The 23,697-nt window shown below is 43.7% G+C and overlaps 1 protein-coding gene across 1 annotated transcript in view; it reads right to left on the reverse strand.

The window, feature by feature from the left end:
- Positions 1–1,158: 1,158 nt before the first annotated feature.
- Positions 1,159–23,697, reverse strand: part of LOC119179914 (uncharacterized) — a 45,157-nt gene continuing 22,618 nt past the window's right edge. Inside the window, exons 2-4 of the mRNA XM_075868327.1 lie at positions 12,336–12,454; positions 3,127–3,238; positions 1,159–1,385 (exon numbers count right to left, since the gene is read on the reverse strand). Of these exons, the coding sequence (XP_075724442.1) occupies positions 1,274–1,385; positions 3,127–3,238; positions 12,336–12,447 (336 nt within the window). The 5' untranslated portion in view covers positions 12,448–12,454 and the 3' untranslated portion in view covers positions 1,159–1,273. The remainder of the gene's footprint in view (positions 1,386–3,126; positions 3,239–12,335; positions 12,455–23,697) is intronic.

Consider the following 23,697-nt stretch of genomic DNA (forward strand, 5'->3'; position numbering starts at 1 on the left):
CGTTGAATTTTAAATGTCTACTTTCACTTTTCATAGCTAGATATGAAACGTCGAACACCTTTGGCCATACCCGTTTGCAATGGCTCGAGGTTTGCGGGTATATGCCACACGTGTCTGGAGGAGAGGGTGGGACGATGTACGCGGTAGGATTGTGACTTCGTTATTGATGTCATCATCAGTCATATTTATCAAATTGTCTTACCATCCCCTACTAATCTCGGTCTTCCATGTTAAGAAGGAGATCACGAGAACTATCAGATGTAGGCGGCTAGATAGATACTTAAACACGCAGATAGACACTCAAAGTACGACATTATGCAAAAAAAAACGCTTCGCATTCATTAAACTCCCATTTATGAAAAACAGGAGAGCGTAACGAGGATGGGGGGGGGAGTCGTACTAAATTGTAAATGGCAAAATACAAAGTTCCTAAAGACCGTAAATTAAGAAACTACGAAGGAGAAATTAGAATGCCTAGAGAACACGAAAAACAAGAAAATCGAAATGGTGCGACCCTGGTGCTCATAGTATTTAACACACATTTAAATCATCATTTACTGATTGCATCTGTTTGGTAATATTGTGCTTATTGAAGTGTGTATGACACACTTGAATGGAATAAATCAAGGCGGGAAAGATATGCGCAATGCCGCAACTTATACGATTGATGATGAACAGGTAGCAGTAAAAGAGCACACATAATTAGAGACGGAAACAAACATATATGATAACTAATGTGCCACCATGAGGACATATTATCATATATATAAAAAAGCAAGGCAAGTTGTTAAGAAAAAAAATAGTGCTCGAAGCTGTACAGTGCTCTGAAAAATAAAATTGATCTTGTTGAAAACAACAAGACTGATCATCTATCTGAGAGGCCCTAAGAAGTGCCTCACGTTGTAGCATTGATTTTCTCTTATTCATTTTGAATCTCATATGTGCAACGAGTTGATTTTCCTCGTTATTTTGTATTGCGAGTTGCGATGAAAGCATTTGTGCAATACGTGCCTTCTCAAGACTGCCACTCTATAAATGAGTGATTTTAAGTACCGCAAAATATTTTTAGATACCAGTGCGAATAAACTTGCAATGAGAAGCTATACATTTTGACCAGCCTGTCAGTGCAAGCAATATAATCAAAACACATTCGGGACCGAATCTTATAACAAGTTTATTTAAGGGTGACAATCTCAACTTTCTTATAGCTAGTTTGTCACTAATGTAACGTTGTATTTTTGCTTGAGCTCAGGATAATTCCTCAAATGCATCGTCACGGTCCTACGGGTAGTGCACTACACTTTTGACAGCAAAGAGGATATGGGGCATTAGCTGCCGGAAAAGGTGCTCCGGGGTGTGGATTGGATCCTCCCGCAAATGGACACCTTTGAATGAAAATAATTTTACTTGATTGATACATGTTGCGTAGCCTAGTTTAAAACTAATATATATCACCATTGTTCACCAATCAACATTACCTTTCTCTAAGTAGGTGGAATTTTTTATAGAATTTGTTTCTGTGAGCGGCCCTGCCCTTCCGTAGGATAGCATTGACCATGTGGTATATTCAGCTAGTTCGCCCGTTCTGTGGAAGGTCGAATGCTTTGATACAATGAGGCAAACAAGTTAGATAGCTCGGGGTTAATGAAGCTTGGCCTCCATAAGCAACTGACTCAGTCTAAAATGAAATCTTTGTGCAGGCCTATAAATGATTCCAACACCCGAACTTGCCAGGTGCGTGGACGCTGAGGTTCTTTCCGTCTCGAAACTGAACAGCCGCAGCTGTGAACTTGATGTGCTGTTGCTAATTAGCCAGCGCACACAGGCACTGAACTTCATCGTCGTCACCGTTTCTGTCAACCTGCGTGCATCGCCACTAGCGAAGCTCACACCGAGAGCTCGAAGGCGAGCCAGAAGACAACGCGCTTACAATATTCGCTTTATTGCAGCTTTTCGCTTCGTTGTCACTGCATCTTCCCTTCATCTTCCGCCTTGCGACGAAGTACCGACGCGAATGCGGCAGTGTCTGCCCCTTTCCCATTTTGCCCCCGTTACAGTGATAACTCACGACTTCTTGCCACGCAGGCAGCCTTGTTCTGATCTTCACTTGAAGCCGAGCACTTTTATCATTTATTTTATTTGCGTCACTGTCCATTTTTTTATGATAAGCAAGATGATCTTTCCCTCACTATTCTCGACGCCAATACCGACGCCAGAATTTCTGCGAAAGGAGCTCTTAATGCTATAATGTAAAATCCCCATGTAAAACTCTCTCCATGTATTACTACATTATACTAAAAAGCGATGTGCAGTCGTCAGCACATTTACAAGAATGCTCCTTGAAGTATTCTGAAATAAGTTGAAGCCAAGTAACTCTTGGCTCTGCGGCCGAGTTTTTACCCAGGAATGCTGACGTACTATCCAAGCATATCAAGGTATTATTTTTGCAACAGCACCCAGCACTTTGCTGCTGGCATCAGTGAAAATAGTCATGGTCATGGGTACGAGCGTTCATGTTAGGGTTACTGACAACTGTACAGATTATATATCTGCTTGAGCCGCTACACTTCGAGAATATATGCTAAAACTGTTCAAATGCTTTTTCTAAAAATTTGCTGTCACTTGTAACAAAACTCCTACTTCACTCATTAACATTTTTTTATGTTTAGTAGATCCACATAAAAAGCCCCAAGTAAGTACATGTTTGTCGCAAACATCTTTGTTCTTTCTCTCAATGACATTGAAATCACATTTTTTATGTTTAGTCATGGCTAAAATGTTGCATATGAAATCAAAAGTAAATCAAGGACTATATTCATAGAAGGCTGTCATTTTTATATTAGATATGATAACGTTTTGTGGAAGTGACTCTGATTAGTAAAGTTATCAAATTTTTTTTGCATTACAAAAATATTTTCCTACTAGCAAAGTTTGAAGCGTCCTCTTGACATCACAATTTATTTTCGGAAAAAAAGAGAGAAAGACTCACTCAGGCATTATTTGTCCCTTTCACATATAAAAGCACAATGTTTACAGCGTGGTTAGATCTAATTGGGAGAAGACTTGGAATACTTGATAGAAGAGGTACGCACAAGGAGTAAAATGCCCTTAACCTAAAAAACTTACCCGTTCACTTGAAGTGTGGTTCCATCATTACTGCACGTAGCTCTTACACATGGCCTTCGAAGGTGCATAGTGATACCTCGAATAATAAAATAGCCATTGTACCAGCAGCCCGCTGTTAAGAAAAAAAGAAAAGACACAACAACAGATTAGATGTTGTTTAGTGCGGTAAGCCACATGGGTAATTATTAGGAGTTGCATGGTACGAGACGTTATTTGATTTGAACATCCTTGACAAAGACTGCCTTGTTTAGGTGAAAGCCTTCTATAGGCGCAATCACTATAAGCCCTCTTTACAATGCTCAATGCATAAAAAAGGGGTGGGCAAAGAGAAACAAAGCTGCGTGACAATAATTCGCCAGAAACAAACTAAGATTTGATAAGATCGCGGAAACGGAATAAAGGTTGGTCACAATGTACAACTCGGTTTCATGAAAAGCATTCAGTAAGTTCAAAGCAGGTAATTCTTATGAGGTTCTCCAGTTAGTTTCTCTGACACTTTAAGACCTACTGCTTGAGTGTGCTAACAAAGCTAACCAAATAGACTTTTTTAAGGAACTTGACTAACAGCTTATGGTGATGCATTCAGAGAAAAACCAATGCTTTCACGTAATACTATTTTTTAGCAATACCTACCTACTAGCAATGCGTTTCCGGTAACTAGTTACTTTTTTCAGCAACTTGTACTTGTAACATACTCGAAAACAATACCCTTGCTTACAGAATTTTTTCGCCACAGCTGTACTGGTTAAGTTAGAGCTAGAGGAACTTGTAACTGCAACACTGTTATCTTTCACACAGCAACTGTAACAAACAAATTGCATTTGCTAATATTGTGTTTATTAAAGAAGGTTAGATATTTTACATTTATAAAACTTTCATCTTTATCATATCATTCCCACCTCAGAACTTGCAGCAATAAGGTTCACCTCGCGTTGAAGGGGAGGTCGCTTAGAGGAATATCTTCAGTGCAGAAAACCGTAATTAGAGTTCACTTGTGCGCTGTACGTGCAATTGTACAGCTTTCTCAGTTTACATAATCTTTTTTTTTACTAGGAAGGGGGAGAACGGGTGGGTACAGGTATTTTATTTGGTCGCTTGAAGTTCTCTCTTTACTTTGTGGATGCTCTGAGCTCATTGAATTAAACAGGAGGGAAAAAACAAACAAAGAACAAAAGTGCGAAACGGTCCGAACTGAACTATGAACGTTCACTTGCAAATACCTCTTTTAAAACTTCTTTGTAGCTGACTTTCATTGGTCTGCTTCAACTGAACGCAAGAATATTAACAAATTGGCAAAGGTTTCGCCTCCAGTGAATTTGGCATACATAGTACACCCAGGCAAAAAAAGAAAATAAACGAGTAAGTATTGATCAGTGCATCAGCCATATGTGAACTTGAAAATATTTTCATATCAATTCTACTCGTGAGGCAACGTTGTTTAGGCAAAATCCTTGCACTGACCAGCAGAGTTCAACAAGCTCCGTCTAAAAACACGTTACATAGTTTATTTTAGCAACATTTCCTTTACAGATCCGTTGCTGCCCGATGTGCCGATATTATTATGTGGCTTAGCAATCCTCGCATGTACTTGTAGATGATCCCGCACTGATTGCCGCAGGTGTGTGGTCTTAGGGTTTCCCGAACACGTCTCCCAACCTGTTCATATACTCAGCGTACGCGAAACTCTTCAAACAGGGTCTTTTTGAAGAAGATACGCAAAGGATGCCAATGGTGAATAGGTGGTATCATTAGTTGTGCACTTTTTATTTCATTTCGTACGTTTTTATTAGATTATTCCATCAATTGGTGTATAATTCACAACGTCTTTTATGCGGTAGCGCAATTGTTAAGACGTTCCTTTATTTCTGAAAGTAACTAGTTGCAGTTACCGTCAAAATCGTGATAACTGTTGGTGAAACGGAGTTACTTTTGTGCCTCGCGTGACTGTAGCTTTCACACTGCTGCTTTTTACTGCTAACTTGTATATGGCTGCATAATACCTTTAGTAAGAGGTACATAATGGTCTGACTTAAGACGTTACCTATAATGCCGTCAAAAGGGTAGCTAAACTGGTACACGCGGGCACGTGTTAAAGCACAGACGTCACTTTCCGAGGAAAGGAGAGTCGGAATTGTTTATTGGCATGTTCGAGCATAGAAGGCCAACGCTGTATTATGGTAGAGCAGCGCTGGATGGGAAGCGTGCTGAACAATGGCGCCTGAAGGGTGGTCGCCACATAACCCAGCCGCTGGAACCGATGCATGGCTGCTGTGTACCGCGGTGAGCACACGCGCCCTAGCTGTTTGCGTAGTTGTCTTTGCCACAAGCACCTAGAGTAGTTATTGCGCTGTAAACTGCGCTATAATTCAGATATAGAAAGTGTAATTTGAGTGAAAATCACTAAAAAACAAAGAAAGGCTCTGCAAGCTGGTATGCATAGGCAGTACTCTGCTGTGGTGGCCACTCCGTACCGCATAAATGGCGTGCTTGTCACTTCCAATTAAAACAGACAAAAATTACGCAAGAAGGGCCGCTTCCATAATTGTCTTAGGCTTTCGCAGTCCGTGGTATGTGTGTACGAGGACGTTGATCAAGCAAATTGTTTTGGTAGCACAGCTTGTATGGTGTCGCGCAGCTACGCCCCAGAGTACACGGTCCGGTGACGGTGGCCACATTGAGACAGAACAAAATAGAGAGAAAAATGTCCGGGCACGCATATTTATATTCACAGTATTCGCAATTCCAGAAGGTTCTTTATGTGCTGGCAACATTAGTGAAAAAACAAAGATGACCAAGCCTAACAGGGTCAACGCAGCACTTTCGCTTTGCGCTGTGCTGAATTTTCTTTATTGTAGCGTCGGATCGCATTGCTTTGTCGAAGATGAAAACGTGCTAGGCGGGGACTGCCTCATTCTCATCGGCATAAAAACTTTCACTGGCGGACAAGCTGGAATAGTTGTGCTGTGCACGAAAACATTGAGCCTCTTCGGCAAAGCCCATCAGATTTACTTAAAGCTGAAGAACTTGTCTACTGAGCAGGAGGTCGAAGAAGGCAACTGCTCGTGTGTAGCGCGTCTCTCCAAACGGTGCTAGCACTTTTGTGTTTCGTCACTGCACTGCTTTAGGCGAGGAATTGAACAGTTTTCGCGATAACTACACTTTGATTCGCGCTGCCGATTGCGTGAATTCAATTGATCTCCGTTTCCCCACAATGAGCTGAATACGCATGCCACTGACTTGATTACAGAAAGTAGCTATGCTTGGGCCAGCGCATGTTGAGATAATGAATCGTAGTTTTGACTATAACAGGAGTGCTCTTTTCTTTAGTTCGACATTCATTGTTATTATATATTCAATAATTAAGGTCGTGTGCTTTCGCATACTTGCTTTTTGGCGTTGGCAAAATACCTTTCATTCCAAGCAGATATGTGCGCGCGCACTACACACACTACGGATGCAAGGACATGATATATACAAAGGCACGAACATACATATACCCACGCTACGCACGTACAAACTTCGCATGCACGTGTGTGTGTGCGTGTGTACACACATGCGAAATCAACAATATTTGGGCGGGAGGATTCCAGCAGCTTAATTTGAGAATGTGTGGCACCATACGACTTGCGCAGAAAACAAGCACATGCGAAGGATAGTCACGCAACGTATCGAATTTTCCTAAAGCACTTCCTTGTGCAAACAAAACTATACTCAGTGCTTAGAGATGGCCGAAAATTGATAAGGTTGCCCACACGCTAAGTAACGGTGCCCTCAAGTAGGAGAATTAAATCATCGTGAGTTATTTGATTTAAAAACAAACTATCGTACAGTGTCCGTCACCTTCTTTCCAAGACGAAACTGCGGTAGGCCTGTGTGTTCATATCTGTGTGCACGTTAAAGAACCCGGGATGGTCGAAACTTCTTGAACCCTCCACTACGGCGTCTCTCATATGCATACGGCTGTTTTGATACGTTAAACCCTAGAGATTATTACCTTCTTTCCAATGCGTAAGTTTTTGATTTGCGCTGTTTTTCAGCGGGCATCGTCTACATCCTTCGGGAAGTGATAGAACGACACGTTCATTTTCATCTTTACACCACTATACACCGCATTACCGCATACACCGGTCAATGGTCTTTGGACATCTTTTTATTATTTTGTTAAGAATTGCGCGGGTGGCATCGAAAAAGTAAAAGAACCGTGTGGCCGCTTCTGAACGCATGCAACAAGATACAATATCTTCTTTTAAGGTTCACTGTATTAGCGCCGTTATCAGACTCGGCCGCTAAGTGGCGAGTGCTCACTTGGAGTAGAGAGTAGGTAGCCAAGTGGTTCAAGAAAACTCACGCAAAAATTTATTGTGATAGCAATTACATGTACACTCCCGGCTGGATTTTGCCGCCGGCCTCGGCGTTGACGTCACCGTCAATGTGGCTCACGTATATGTATACCCATCTATATATATGAAAATGCAAGAAAACATCTTTGGTGCGCAGAACTGAAGTTAGACCCTCTTAATCGTAAGTGCGAGGCGTTAACCACTGACCCATCGAGAAGCACATTCACACAATTGGCAAGCTATTTATACCTAGCACTTACAGCTGCAGACGGGTATCTCGGGGGGAATCATGGTGTTTTCAGCATTGCCAGCAAGATGGCGCAATACGCGCACGTCGCCACATCGCGTGGTGGTGCGCGCTCTAATCTTGCACGCGTACTTTGCCCCGCTTGAAGAAGAGGAGCGACGATCCCTCGCGCGCCCTCATATCTTGGTGGGGAGGATGGCACACTTGTACGTCTTGGTTACCCTCGGGCTTTACCTAGAACAATTCTGTTGTAGCTGCAAAGCACACAAAGGCCACAGCAACCATTGAAGACTCTGTTTGCAAAAAGCGCGCGCTTTTCCTACACGATGAATTAGCACCGGAGACCCTTATTGGCGTGCTTCTGTACCCGTGAGTACGTTTCGTGTGTCAATGGTGCGTGAGAAACGCGGGGCACGTTTCGATCAGCTTTGCATTTTGCAGGTGACCTTAAAATTTGTTGTTAGTGCGTTAACTTCTTCACCTTTGCGGCAAAGCTGTGCCGTTTTGTTTTCATATGAGAGAACCCCACGTGGTTTAAAGTAATTCAGGAACCCGCAGTACAGTATGCCTCACAATTTCACCTCGTTTTATAGGTGCGTACCTGTAAAAAACTGCATTTCCAGGTTGATGAAAAACATTTACTCCAAGCTGACATACGCTGGTTATAGAGAGAGAGAGAGAGAGAGAAACATGAAAAGAAAGGCAGGGAGATTAACCAGACGCACGTGAAGCTACTACCATGCACCGGTGCTAGAGATTCAGGTGGAAATGACTCAGGAGAAGGAAGGGAAGAAAGATACACAAAATAACGAGCACACTTGGGAAGCACAATCACTGTACAGGTTGTCTCGCAGATTGGTAGAGTTACTTCTGTAGAGAATAATCATTTTCTACACTATAGAAACACACCAAAGAAGCTCGTGAGAAGTTTGAAACAGTATGTTAGGTGAATTAGGTGAAGCTCACTAGGACGCTGTTCTGTTGGCTCGGATAATTGTGGGGCTATCTCTTTCGCCGGCATATTGAGTGACCAATGGCAGCAAAGTGTCGAATGTTATAGCGCGTGTTTTTGCACGTGTAGGAGATTGAATGAAAAGTAGCCTGCGGCATCGCGACATGAGCAACTATAAGAAAACGTTTTACGTTCCAAATGAAAGGCCCCGTCATGATGATGAGCCACAACATGTTTCGGGTAGGCTCTTGTTGAGGCGCTCAGTGACACCATTTGTGTGTGGGTGGTACGAAGTGGTAAACCAGCCCTTAGTAGAAAAAAAGAGTGAAATTTCGTCATTGACAGCTGAGAGAAAAATACGGCCATGGTCAGTGTGAAGTTGGCTTGGAACTCTAAGCACTAAATTTGTATCTGATAGCAGAAAGTCTGCAGTAAGAGTACTGCACGTCGTTGAATAAGTTCGTATGATAGCGTACCATCTTGTATTATCTGTGGTGATCGCGATTATTTTATTTCCAGTTGGTCGAAAGTGAACATGAGCTAAGAAAATTGAGACCAACTGTAAAACAAAAGCTCAGTGGGAACGTCGATCGACCAAAGGCATTAAGCTAGAAGGGCAGATAGCATTTTCGGCAGTAGTTACCCAATAGGCGTTTAGAAAAGACTCTAAAAGGCGCCTCTTCGAGCTTTCGCTGCGACTGTGCTGTGCATTCCACGCAGGCGTGGCATTTTTTGGCACCGATAAGAAAGATTGATGATTGATTTGTGGGGTTTAACGTCCCAAAACCACCATTTGATTATGAGAGACGCCGTAGTGGAGGGCTCCGGAAATTTTGACCACCTGGGGTTCTTTAACGTGCACCCAAATCTGAGTACACGGGCCTACAACATTTTCGCCTCCATCGACCGATAAGAAAGAAACCAAACAGAACGTAGAAAAAAAAAACGTTAGCAAGCGTCAACAGGCGATCTCGGCGGTGTGCAGGCTACGCACTCGTACAGATTTAGCTATGTGTCACCGTCGGTAACACCATTACTGGGTAAATTATTTAGTAACAAAATGAAAAAAAAAACGAAAGGAAAACATCACAGCATGATCAGTCCGTCCATCCGTCCGTCTGTGCAGCCGTCAGTCAGTCAGTCTGTCTGCCCGCCCCTGCGTTCGTCCGTCTGTCTCTCTGTACGTCTGTCCGCTCGTCTGCCCACCCGTCTTTCTAGTGAACACTCGAAGTACGACCATCTCGCATCTTTTCATCATGTATTCATCATGTACAAGTAGCACCATCAAACGGACATTGCAAAGACTGAGAGGCAAAGAGAGGTGGCTACCTACTACAGCTGCCATCATTACTAATACTACTAAATACAACGTAGACGCACGACCCACAGCATAAGAAGCTTCGCCCCTAAACTTTTGTGTCTGGGCGTGCAACCACCCCCTCATGTAATGCAGAGCGCGGCGCGATAGCACTTGCTCACGGAGCATATACGCTAACCCGCTTCCTAAAGGGAAAAAATTTATATAAACTATACACCATTGGCAGTCCTCAGAGCTCAGCAACTTCCACGCAATTACGTGGTGAGTAGGGAGACCCTTCAAAAGATGAACGTTAGGCACGCTCTATATATATTGTCGCCCTACGCAAAGCAATGAGCGCGCGCTTCCACAGGCCTTTGAGCACACGCGTGTGCCTTTTTCGAGACTTGGCTGCTTTGAAATTCTTGTGCTTTTCCCGCAAGTTTTCATTCAAGTCACAGTGGCTGAAGAAAGCATGAAGTTCACTTAACCAGATGCCGCGGCCGTGCTTACGAAAGGAGTACACTGCTTAAACACAACTAATTGCGTTTGTTTCGTGCGTCTTTCTCTTTATGCAGCGCGCTGTGATTGCCTGTCTGTCAGAGCGTCAGCCTGCACTCGTTTTGGCTATGCTGATTTCATGCGTGCTTTCAGCTTCAGGTGTGCACTTCATGTTTCAAACTGCTTGCTGTTCACGTGACTTCACAATTCGTTGTTGTAGCACTCATTCCATCACCTTTGTGGCGAAACCATGCACAATAAACAGCCTTTGTGGTAAAATTATGCACAATAAATGCTTACCGGATCTGCCTAGACACGTATCACTTTTATAAATATTCCTTCACAAAAAGAGCAGCCACGTTTTTTTCCCTTCGTTGCTTGCTCAGCCCACTCTATTATGTACCCCACGGGATACGCCACGAGAAGTGGCCGGGATAACATGACCACTACCTGGAGCTCTTCGTCTTTCTTTCATCTCGTCTGCTTTTCTTTTTTATTTCTGGCTTTCTTTCTTGCGGCTTTTATGACGACACTCCAGGAAAGCAACCGATGTTGTTACTTAATTTGTTTTTTTTTTTCTTTCTGTGGCTTTTGCTTTCTGTTAGTTTTTAAAATTTTGATGGGCCCCTAGACTGGTTCGGGTGGTCTTTTAGTACGCGTTACGTCATTTCAGTTCTCAAACACACTCGTTCCCAGTAGAAGCTGTTGAGTAAAGCGAATGTTCTCAATCAATGTCGCTGCTGCGAGTGTTGGTTCAAAGGGTATAAAAACTGACCACAGTTTCCTGATTGGGAACACTGGTTAGCATGCGGAGCATATACGTTTAACTGCGATAATGGTGGTTTGAAAATTGCGACATTCGTGTGTGTTATGAGTGAACACGAGTGAACACAAGTGAACACGCACGCACGTATGCTGCGAAAGACGATGTTTATTGATGAGTCGCTTTGGGTATTTTGAGCAAGATGGCTTTATGGTCCGTAAAGTGAAGGATGAGTGGATCTGGTTGCAGCAGTCGATCGTCAAAATTTGCAAAAACGTGGTCGATGCACGTCCCGCGAAACGTGGTCGGATGATGTTTGCCGTCGTGCTTTGCTCGTTTCAGTGAGTGCCGCGACTCCATGTTGTCGACAACCCAATTGTCCTTGATGAAGTCGACGTTAAAGTCACCATTATCGCGAAGGGTCGTCGTTATGGTCGTTGTTTCATGTATTCTTCCTAAGCTTCGTTGACGTACTTCTCCACGGCGGCTAGCGATAGGTTGGGCGTGATGTACATCGTCATGACGACAACTCCGCAGATGCTAGCGACGCAGTGCTCGCGTCGCTAGCGTGGTTATTTACAGCGAGCATCGGCCCCAGCCTGCGCATGCGCGTTAGCATACAGCTGGCTCACGTAAAACTAAGGATCGCGCAGCGCGCGGGGAAAAGAAGCGAGAGCAGTGGGCGCTGTGCTGAGAGGAGGAATGGATGTACAGATGGCTAGTGGAGGAGGAGGGGGTGCTGCGGACGGTGACGGCGTATGACTAGCCCCTAGTATAACATGCTCCGCATGTAAAACAAAGTTGAAATTTCGTGCACGTCAGTGTCTTCCATGTCGTTGTTTCGGTAGTGCATAAAAACTTTAGTCCCTCAAAATGAATGCTTTGTTCAGCACATTTCAATACTCTGAAGTTCTCATATACACACGCACACACACAGATTTATATATATATATATATATATATATATATATATATATATATATATATATATATATATATATATATATATATATATATATATATATATATATATATATATATCTGTGTGTGTGCGTGTGTGTGCGTTATTCACTTCTATTCACTTGAGCAAGTCATGGTGCAGTACTTACCCTGTCGGTCATTTCTTACGGGGCAGTCCTTTCTTGTAGATTCAACATACACAGTTATGGCGAATATCAGCAGTGCTATTATCATTCTGCTTAAGTACTTCCCCTTCACCATGAGTGCTCTTCAAAGGAAGGGCCACATAATTAGGCATGTTTTAATTTGCGACAGACGAAAGTACTGATATATATATTTATATGTATATATGCTTAGGTAGAGATAATGCGCACTTGTTTTTTGCGTGTTTTATAAAAGCCCGACAGATCTTGAACGATGTTTCTGCATCTGTTGCGTGTACTACATTACGGTGCTCCAATTGCTTCTTGAAACGCATCACTGAACATACGCCTATATATACGGCCGTCAGCTTTCCGAATGAGATGTTCTGTCGACGTTTGCATGCACACAAAACAAGTAAGCCCACAACAAGTATGACAATCCGAAACTAATTTTCGGCACATTCAAAGCCAGTGAGAAAAAAAAGGTATAACTACAACTTATTTAGGTTCCGCTATAGGAAAGTGCTGCCAGCGCCTCGTCAATTCTCTCCTCTGCAACAACTTAGTCGAGTAAAGGATGTCGGTTGCCCGAAAACCTCGTCTGTGTTAGCGTGTGGAGAGCTCGTAAAGAATATAATGAAAGGGGCAACCTATGAGCCAAACACTGAAGCAGAAAAGCAGTTTTCTACTAGATGTGAAACAGCTTTTTGATTAGCCTGTGTAATACTGTCTTTCCGTGTACACTGCCACAGCCGCTGGATAAAAAAGCGCACCACGCACTTTTAAAGACGATAAGACCTTCGACGAAAAATGTTAGTCTGTCTGTCTGTCTGTCTTTCTGTCTGTCTGTCGGTCTGTAAACTTGTCTGTTTGTCCGCCCTTAACGATATTCCAAATGGCACCAAACAATACCCCACACGGCCGACCTTATCTGCAGCGCCCAGCGACATTGCTCAAAATTTTGCGTTCATACATGTGAGATTGTCAAATAATAACAATTATTGCACATATCTGAAGAACCAAAGCAACATGTAAATGATCTGTATGGTTGCATTTTTACTGAAAAAGGCGTACATAAGTAATTTCAAGGGTCATGACGTTCATCACGCTGCTTTGGCAGTGCGACGCTTGCACTAAAAGTTAAGTGTTTCCAACTTTTGGCTAAGATGACGCGGTGGTGGCACCTACCCGTCGGCTTGCGTTCCACAACTTATCGCCTCAGAAATGGGTGCGCACGCCACACGCTTCGTTCTCTAAGATAACAGCCAGATAGCGCTCATGTCTCACTTGTGACGTGACTTGATGCGCTCGTTTGCATCCGCTGCATGCTCGAGGCACTCGAACGCAGCGCCTCCAGAATACCATTCACCGATTTTCTCGCATAGAACATCAAGTAAACGTTTCGATCATTGTCTCCAGACACAAAACTATCGTCTTTCGTAAACATTTGTAGTGTAACATGCAGATACGGAGCCAATTTTTTTTTCATCCAGCGGCCGTGGCACCGCTCTCCTCACCGCAGGTGTAATAGCATGGGCAAGTTACTCACGACCTCCTAGCAGTGTGTAGTGACGGTTCTCACCCTCACCTGGCGCGCGCCCGCCGCGTGTCAGCTCTCTTTCGCTTCACCCTCTCCACCACTCACAACACTCCAGGCCACTCATCACGTGGGGATAATCGCACCCATGCCACCTCTCTCCATCTATCGCCTCTCTCCAAGAAGCCGTGAGCCGGCGGTTGCATGCGCCACGATGATCTCGCGGCGCCGATAATGTGGACCAACGTTATTAGAATAAGCTCAGTTTCAAAGCTCCGTATTTTCGCTAGGGGAGGAGGATGGGCCAAACGGCGGTCGCGAGAAGTAGCCGCAGTACAGCCTGATCTTGCGCTACTCTGGTGCATGGTCTGCTACAGCGGCCTACCACGGCGGTTCAAAGCGCTTTTCCTCAAGCCGGCTTCCCTGTTGTACTGTTATTGAACTTCATCACTGTTATCGAACTTCATCATTCATCATGCGCTTGCAGTCGACAGTCTCGCGTCGCATTTGTGGACTGGACAAGGCCTCTTGTATATAATACACCGGATGTGTTGCTCATTGAAACTTGACTGAGAATTGATGAAATGCCTATATTTGCGCTGTATGCATTCGCTTTATCCTCTAAATACAGTAAATTCTACGTGAATGAGCACTTTCTGCATAAATATTTTATGACGACCACTAGCAGTTTGACGCCTGTCATCTTGCCTGGACGAAAAACTGCCCAAAACGTCCGTAAAAGCCTCAAAGAATTTTCTTACGAAAATGCAACAATGTTCTATAAAAACAGTACCTATGTTTTTTTACTAGTTAAAAAAACCATTGTTAAAGAAACAGAACGCGTTTATCAGACAAGTCTTCGTGACCGCTACCAATCGAGAACCGAGAGCAAAATGTTCTAGCAAGGTCACCTTTTTTCTCGCATTTTCACCTTTTCAGAGAGCTCCTGATTGTGTTTTTTTTTTTGCAAAAAAAGAAATATTTACGAACAAAGTAAAACATAACGCTCACGTTTTCATGATGTGCGGTATAAATCAAAAGATGCAGTAACAGCAACTCCAACTTTTCAAGAAAAATTCAAAAGAGACCGGTCGTCAACCAGGGGAGTTTTGTGAAAAGTCCCTCCACACCTTTCTCAATTGCTTTTATTAAAGAAACAAGACCGTGTAAGGGAAGAGCTAAGCAGTCTTCATGAAAATTTCTGATCTCAATGGGTACACTTTGGTTTGGGCACACGTCCTGTGGGAGTAGTAGTGCGATATGCTAGAGGCCATCTTTGCACGTTCCCACCTATTCAATTTTTTACGAAGGTACAAAGAAATGCAGTACACTCATGGTAGGCTACTTCCTAGTGCTCTTCGCTGCACCGAGAAGTGACAGCGACATGTGCAGCTGTTACCTGCTCTATGGTTCAGAAATAAGAACACTGATATTGAGAAAAGTATCTGTTGCTGTACCATTATGAGAACGTAACAAAACTTGCTCACTGGCAAAACACCACCATTCACATATGTTTGTGTTTTTAATAAGGGAAATATATATAAAGCAAAAATATCCACTGTTTTTAAGGCAGCAACAAAGTTGGGAATAGTTCGAATGTATTGACAGCGTTGGTCGTCGCATGCCTTTCGTCTTGCTGTTCTATTTCTGGCGACTCCTCCAAACTGGACGCTGAGCATGGCACCATGCATTTAGGCGGGAGAGATAGGGATTGGCGCTTTGGTTGTGAACATTTCAGCGTCAATATACGAGGCAGAATCGCTGGGAACAACCGCAGATGCATGCCGGGTGCTAGCTCTCAGTTTCCACATGAGATCAAGGCTTTATTTCCAGCACTTAAGACATGATGGTAGTGTGTTACTATGCCGTCACTCTCACACTGAACGTCATAGACTAAGAGTTTGGCAGTGAGCTTTCTCTCTTTGCGACGCAAAGCTTGGTACCACCTCATGAATCACGCCGGATTTCTTCGGAGGTCTGTCACTGTCAACAATAACTGGTTTACACCACACTTCCGACTAAATAATGGCATGCAATTGATTCACTTTACTACCCCTGATTTAAATGCTCGGCTATAGTAACATGGTCTTGAATTGTTTCGATCGTCTGGTCACTCTTCCGGGTTATTTCTGTTGCAGGAGCATTATCAAAGCTACCTTTCAGTGTAGCTTTGATAATGCTCTCAAATTAAGTTGTAGGATAAACGACTGTCTCTTCACATTCACCTCTTCACCTTCACCTCTACAAACAAAATACATTCAACGGCGTCACCTTTGTCATATCCCCCAATCGCTACCTTATGCAATAATAATAATAGTAATACTATTGAATAGAAATGTAATTTTTCTTTGCACTACAATATGAATTCTCTCAGGTAACGTGCAAGGCTGGACAGCAAGTTTGCTTACGATTGTTTGTCTGCTAGCCCGTCATCGGTGGGTGAAAAAGATCGAAGGCTACATATACGTGCTTCTCAAGCTGCCTATAGCAGCTTTTATGTTGGTCCACGCATTTGTGTAACCGAGTTGAAGCAAAAAAATACCTTGATGAATAAACAAACAAACAAACGAACAAGTTACGTGAATTGGAGTCGTCATTGCAGTCGCTGCTTTTGGAGCCTGGCGCAAAGTTAGCCCACGTCCCTCAATATAAATCAATCTGCTTCTCCTTGCTATGCCCTATACAAGACCCTCGCGTTTTATTACAAGAAACCACGCAGTGGCAAAAGCAAACCAAGAACTGACGTGGAAATACAGCGCGCCATTTGAGTTAGCTGCTTGCACATCGCCGCCATCGATCAAAACACGCGTGCCCCGTGTCGCTGGAGAAAGATCGTATGGCATCGCCACTAGTTCTCGTGTTCGCAACGGCGTCCGTTTTCCCGGCGGAGCTTTCGAACTGATACCATCTTCGGGAATCGCGTTCCGAAGCACTCGCGGAACAGTCTAGAATTTCACAAAAACACGCTTCTGTGGAGGGGCAAATGGAAATACAGCCGTTGCGCGTCGTCTGCTGATAGTCTCCTACTTGCGTGGCAAGCAACGAACGCTAGGATAGCACAGCGCCACTCCACTGATTTTGTCGGCGCACCTCAGAGCAACAACAAAAAAAATGCGCCGACAGGGCGCCCTAGTTACCGAAGACGATTGGTGGGCACCGGTGCGCGTTCCCAAAAATGCCATGAGTTTATTCTATTGACGGTGATGTGAACACCGCGCCGCCTCTTGCCGCCTGATCACGCCGCTTGGGGGATGGCGTCGCGGCACGCTTCCCGTTAGTGTGCGCGTGTCTTTCCCGGCTGTCGCTGGCGTTGCGAAGGTTAGTGAAACCAATGCGTTAGCGAATGGCGGCGTGATTCCCGACAAGGCTCGAGCCAGGGATGACGATCCATGCATCGGCAGTGGAAGATCAGCTACAGAGATGCGGTGCGAGTTAAAAACACCGACCGCGTTCTAGAATACAGGTGGCGCGCGGGTAACACTTACGAGACGCGAGTTGAGGAAACAAAGCGCAAGCCTCGTCAGCGCGTCCCGCCTCCCGTGACCTTGCATTCAAAACAAACGTTTACTCGAGTAAACGCTACACCAAGATTTCAGTCAAACCGTTCTTCCTTCACCCGCGTCGACGTCCACTTCAACCGGGCCAACGCCATGCACACCACTGCTGTTTCGCATTCCATCAGAGTTCCGTTCCGAGGATGGTTCATAGTTTGAATGCGGTAGCGTTAGAGAGCTCTTGTCGCGAAAATTCCGCTGTTGTCATCAGCATCTTTGGCTGCGAGCAAATATCGTCCGTGAGTGCAAAATCGAGAAAGTGTCAAACAAAATAAAGGTTAAAGCTATTGGTTCTGTTAGGAATAGAACCCGGGCCGTTCGCATGGCGCACACGTGTTTTAGCACACAGCCACGGAGTCAGTTTTAGCTGCTTCGGTAGAAAAGACTACATAAGTGCCATGTAGTAGAAGGAGCCTCCTTAACGCATTTTATTCGACAGGTTTTACGACACAAACGAGCCCATTTGGCGATTTGTAGGCAATTTTGTGAGGCTATAAAACTACGCTGAAAAAGGCCGAGATAGTGCAGCCATCGGCGCTAAAATTAAACAAGAATTTTTAAACAAATCTAAAGATGGACCACTATGTCTGTCTAGTGGAAAACATATTATGCCTGTCCAGAGGCGTTGATCAAGCAAACAGCAAACGCTAGATAATGTGCTGCCATCTGTGACGAATTATGAGGCTCTTCATGGTCTCACCTTCGAGATGGCAAACGCGCGACGTGTATCTCAGATGCCATGTGACTCTTGCATTTGATCGAAAAAATATGTATTCGCGCGCGTGTGTTTGTGTCTGTCTGTCATCAAACGCTCACATGCGTTTGTGTGCGTGTGTATGTAACAAAACTATTACTAGGTGTGCACTTAGCTGTTCAAGGGCGCTCTAGGGGCCGGATTTCGCTATTGTGTTGAACTCTTGAAGGCAAAGCTTAAGGGTGCCCTATTATCTTTCATTATCTTACATACATCAGATTGTTGCAATGAAAATGCCTGCCCCCTCTTTGAGAGAAATCGTGAGGAAATGCGAAGGCGTTTCTTGCACCGAGAGAGGGTAGCATTGCCGTCAGACATTCGCCTTCACCAACTTCTGCAATTGCCTTGATGGGCACCCAGCCAGCGAACTGTCCTGAGCAAGGTGCGAGCGGACGGAATAGTGCGGCGCCAGCATTCTCATCTCGGCGTTGGCGTCTCATAACGGCGTCTAGAGCACATTTCCGGATGTTTTTGAGAGGCGCCGAAGCAACGAACGGTCGAGATTGAGATGCGAGTAGGGCGCAGGGAGCAGAGAGTGCACTTCTACACAAGGAGCGGCAAAGCGTTGCACCCACTGTGTCCTACACTCTCTCGCACAACATGCCCTCAGTTGCATGGGGTGATGATAAGCACACACGCATGCAGCTGTTGATATGAAAGAGGGAATGAGAGATAACACGTGGCCACGCGTGGACACCCCCCCCTCCAGACACCGCCGGATGTCTGACAGAGCCTGACTAAACAATTGGCAAATCAAGCAAACAGTGGGAATCAATGACATGCAAAGCTCGAATGAGAAAGAATGATAAGTCACTTTGAAATAAGCAGAAGATTACTAGAAGAGCATAAATTATGCCATACATAACTTCTAAGCCATGATTATCACGTTTGGATGAGTCATTTACCTTCGTCATCTATCCACGTCACGCGATACCCAATTTAGTATTACGTGATGTTAAATGTAGAGCTAGCGAAACGACCGCGAGCATGCTATGAGCATAACAAATAGTTAAGTTTTACATCACACGCAAGCCATGATTATCTTGTTTGGATTTGTCAGTTACCTTCGTCGTTTATTCACGTCATCTAACACCAAATTTTGTATATGTGAAAGGCTGCAAGCGCATCATGAGCGTGGTAAGTTGTTATGATCTTACATGAAACTCATGTCAAGAATATCATGTATGTACCAGTCATTTACTTTAATGATTCATTTACGTCACGTCACCCCAATTTTGTTACATGGGAAGCTAGCAAAATGGCCGCACGCACGTCATGAGCGTGGCAAGTAGTCACGCATTACATGACACGCATGTCCTCATTATCTTGTTTGCACCAGCCATATACCTTCGTCATCTATTAACGTCACACAACACCAAGTTTGGTATATGTGAAGCTAGCGAAACGACCGCTTGTGCACCATGAGCGCGGCGAGTAGTCATGAGTAGTCATAAGAAATCATGACTAGTCATACACGATGTTATGACTAGTCATGAATAGTTAAAAAACGGCGTGCGACTATTCTTTTTGAGAGTAACTCGTTGAGCATGTCTTCATCATCCGACGTACACCGGCGTTGAAGATGACTTCCACTAAGAATAAGAAGAAGAAGAAGAAAAAGAAGCAGGTTGATTCCACGAGAGATCGACACGGGTCCAAAAGCTGATATTTTAGATTTCATTGAGTATTTTATATTTTGTGCACCTCTCAACAGGAAGCTCGAAAGTCTACTTCGTTTTATTATTAACGGCATAGTTTACGAGAAGAAAATATTACACTTCACCAACACAGAGGCACCAACTTCGTCACCTGTCATTTTCAAAAATTGCAGATGCTATAAAAAGACAAATGTTTTCGTTTCAAAACAGATACTTTTCACCTGAAGTGCATGTATAACGAAGATTCAATTCATAGGGTTTCCCGTTTGTAGACCTTAAGAAAAAACTTTTAAAAAATGTCTAATTTTGTGACAGTTCAAAACAGGGTACGTAATCCCCAGTTTTTTTATCCGAAAGTAATGCAAGCAGCGTTTTCAAACTTGACACGTTTCAAGGATATAGTGTGTTCATTAGCTACATACATTATCGCTGGTGTAGGGCAAATGTACATTTTTATTTATTGCCTCAAAGTTCTCATATTTGCAAAAGTGTACTTCAATGAAATTTTAATATTAAAAAACACATCTTCAATTTTTCTTAAAATCTCTTAAATACACAACCGAGGGCCATCATATAGTAATGTAGAAAAACATGTTGCATTATTTTTTTTGCGACAATATTTGTGGTACAAATCAGAATTTTTCGAGAATGCGCTGATAAGTTGAAAAATCTAGAAATCGGAACGGAAAAGTGATAATAAGCTTCAAACGCGAGTAAACGTGACGGCATTTGGTGAAGAAAAGCTCTTTGAGCACTGGGAGAAATACGTACCCACGAAGGTGCATTTATGCTTCTGATAACACAGATCTAATGGAGGAAATTTTCGACACTGTAACTCAGTTGCAAAACATCTGTCTATATTTGCAGATAAACACAAACATAAAAATGTTCCAACGCAAGTGTTGGGTCTCGCCAGAAAAAGCATATGCGCTTGAAGTACCCTCACTGATATTTTGGTGGACACTGCGGGAAACAATAGATGCGCTCAAAATGGCTGCATCAAAATGGCTGATCAAAATGGCAGATCACATTTAGCAGTACGTGACGCTAACAAAACACGACCACGATCAGTGACCTCAGATTTGCTTAGCCAAACATGCCAAGAACGTATGCCTGGAAGACGTGGCAACAATTTCCACTAGCTCTTCTTAAACTGATGAAATGTTTCTAGCTCGTCTGCATTTGCACACAGCAGCTTGACATTCTTGAGCTTCGCGCTCATTTGCGCCACCATTTGGGATGCTGACATAATCACAGCTGAACTTGCCGCTCTGAGGTTGTAGAGCGTAGCCTGATGCTTTAGTAGGCCACCAACGCCATCACAAGAGTTCTTGCTATGGCCTGTGGCCGAAAAAAATCTACTTTGTTCATATATAATCTTTTTGACATAACTCGAACAACTGGTACTTGTTTTTGAAGTGACTGCATGCACCATCATAAACATAAGTAACATGTGTGGCAGGCTTAAGTTGTTCCTTCATATGGTTGTATTTGTTTGTGGAGCAAAACAGCCATGTGCAGCATCATGGCTCGTGTCATCACTCATGACGGCAAAACTTTGAATTGATTCCTTCCTTGTGACGACACACGTGAGTATAGACACCTGTCTTTTGTGCCAGTGATACGACTTTACCTCATTCGGTAAAATGGCTGTCCCATTTCGGCGAAATCAAAGTGAAAAATGCAAAATTTCTTTCTAGGTTCTCTTTCGCCTGGCGTATTGCTGATTCTTGAATGTATCTTATGTAATCATGGGTAATTCACCTCACGAACCATAGACTTAGCTTTCGTAGAAAAGCACTTGCCTGGGCTGTTTTTTTTTTACTAGATCGCCATTCTCCCATACTGCAGAGTCTACCTCAATATCTTCAGGGACTTCTAAACATGTGGCTGTCAGAGCATTCTTCTTAGCACAATAGTCACATTGACCTAAAAAACAATAACTTGTAGGGGAGCTGCAAAGACGTAGTTCTTTCAAGAAGTCCGGCGTGTAGGCACCATCGGTGACGTCTTGTAGGGCAGAAACGCACTACGTGGCATTAGCACAGTATATACAAAGGCACACTTCTTGGTGTGGTGCAAGAAGAACCCACTTCGGCCTCAGTGAATAAAGCTTTGAGAGCTCAGTAGACGTGTTTGGATTAGCTTCTCTAAAGAAACGGTAAGCCTCTCGCACCGAACGGGTCATAAACCTTTTCGAAACAAGCTCCTTTTTTTCGTCAATGATAACAGATACTACATCTTTTTTGTTGGGACTTTGCCGAGAGCAGCTATACTCATCTTTAAAGTAGTAAGCTGTAGCTGCCTGGACGTCCACTGGGTTCAGCCGTGTCCTTTTTACCGCGTTTCGTTCTAACCATATCCCGTGTTTTGCGCGCCAGCGTCGGGATCTGTATATCATTAAGCTGTCAAGTTTTGTATAAGCGCTTGGTGTTTTCGGCACTCTATATCTCTCGGCAACAGTGTCAACAAACGCATGCGCTCTTGATACGTACAACACGCTTCCTAGGCTTGCTTGAAGTTCTTCAACCACTGGGCACACACACTGCATTTTAGATCTGTTGGCTGAAAGTGGCGGTTACACACGTTACGGTGGCATTTCACGGTTACTGTAGAATCGCTGCTAAGTTGTCTTGGCTCTGCATGAACTTTGCTATTTTGCGCATGCAGCTTCTCCAGTCGCATATGTGACAATGCTTCAGGCGTGTTTACGCACCATTCTTTCTTCTTCCGGCAAAAATTCGATTGATTGATTGATTGATTGATTGATATGTGGGGTTTAACGTCCCAAAACCACTATATGATTATGAGAGACGCCGTAGTGGAGGGCTCCCGAAATTTAGACCACATGGGGTTCTTTAACGTGCTCCCAAATCTGAGCACACGGGCCTACAACATTTCCGCCTCCATTTCCGGCAAAAACTCATCGGCTGTTTCAGCTGAGAAGCCATTAGACAAAGACAGCATATCTCTGAGGCGTCTGAAGCAGTTCTGGCAGACGTGGTCGTTGTTATGTGAATGGCGGGCATCTTTCGGCAAAACATTCTGCAAGGCAAACAGGCCGATGTCTTCGACCTTGCGGAAGTTTCTTTGAAAAGGTATTTTCTTTTTATGCAACATGAGGTAATCTGAACAAAACACTCTATCCCGGCTTAAGTGGTCAGCCATCGCCACGCTCCTTGAGGCTCAAATTACTGGCAATGCAACTATGCGTGAAACCAGCAGCATGAAAGTGATCTATGTGTCGTTTGTTCCTATGTCTGTCACCTTTAATGAGAGCAAACGTAAAACAGCGTGCCCAAGTATCCACAGTGCAAATGCAAAACTGAAGTATATTACGTTAAAATGAATTTCACAAAGTTTTTGTCAATAAAATTACGGGAGGTGTAATCTTTGTCTTTACATTGAACCATTAGATCTAAAGCATTGCCTCCGAGATGCGGCGCACAGCAATTCTTTTGTAGAGCAGACGACGGATGACAACTTGCCCTAAAGCTTGTTCTTCAGTCTCATGCGGCAGTCTTCGTGCCCTAAATGATGAAAATTTGTTATGAATCGTTTATGAACTCATTCAACATTCAATTTTCTTACCCAACGTGTAGCAAACACATGGCCGTCACAGCAGCTCCATCTGTGTGTCAGTAATGGAGAGGCACCACATATTAGAAGTCTCAGTGCTCTACGTATAAGAGTGAATTCAAATACTGTAGAATACTGTGTTAAAAATAGTTACTCCTATCTGCTAAAACAGCCTTTCTTCACCAATAGCGGTCACGTTTACTCGCGTTAAAAGCTCATTGCCGCTTTTCCGTTCCAATTTCTTGATATCTCAATTTATCAGCGCATTCTCGAAAAGCTTTGATTT

Source organism: Rhipicephalus microplus, chromosome 7, assembly GCF_043290135.1.
Source record: "Rhipicephalus microplus isolate Deutch F79 chromosome 7, USDA_Rmic, whole genome shotgun sequence".
Lineage (NCBI taxonomy): Eukaryota > Metazoa > Arthropoda > Arachnida > Ixodida > Ixodidae > Rhipicephalus > Rhipicephalus microplus.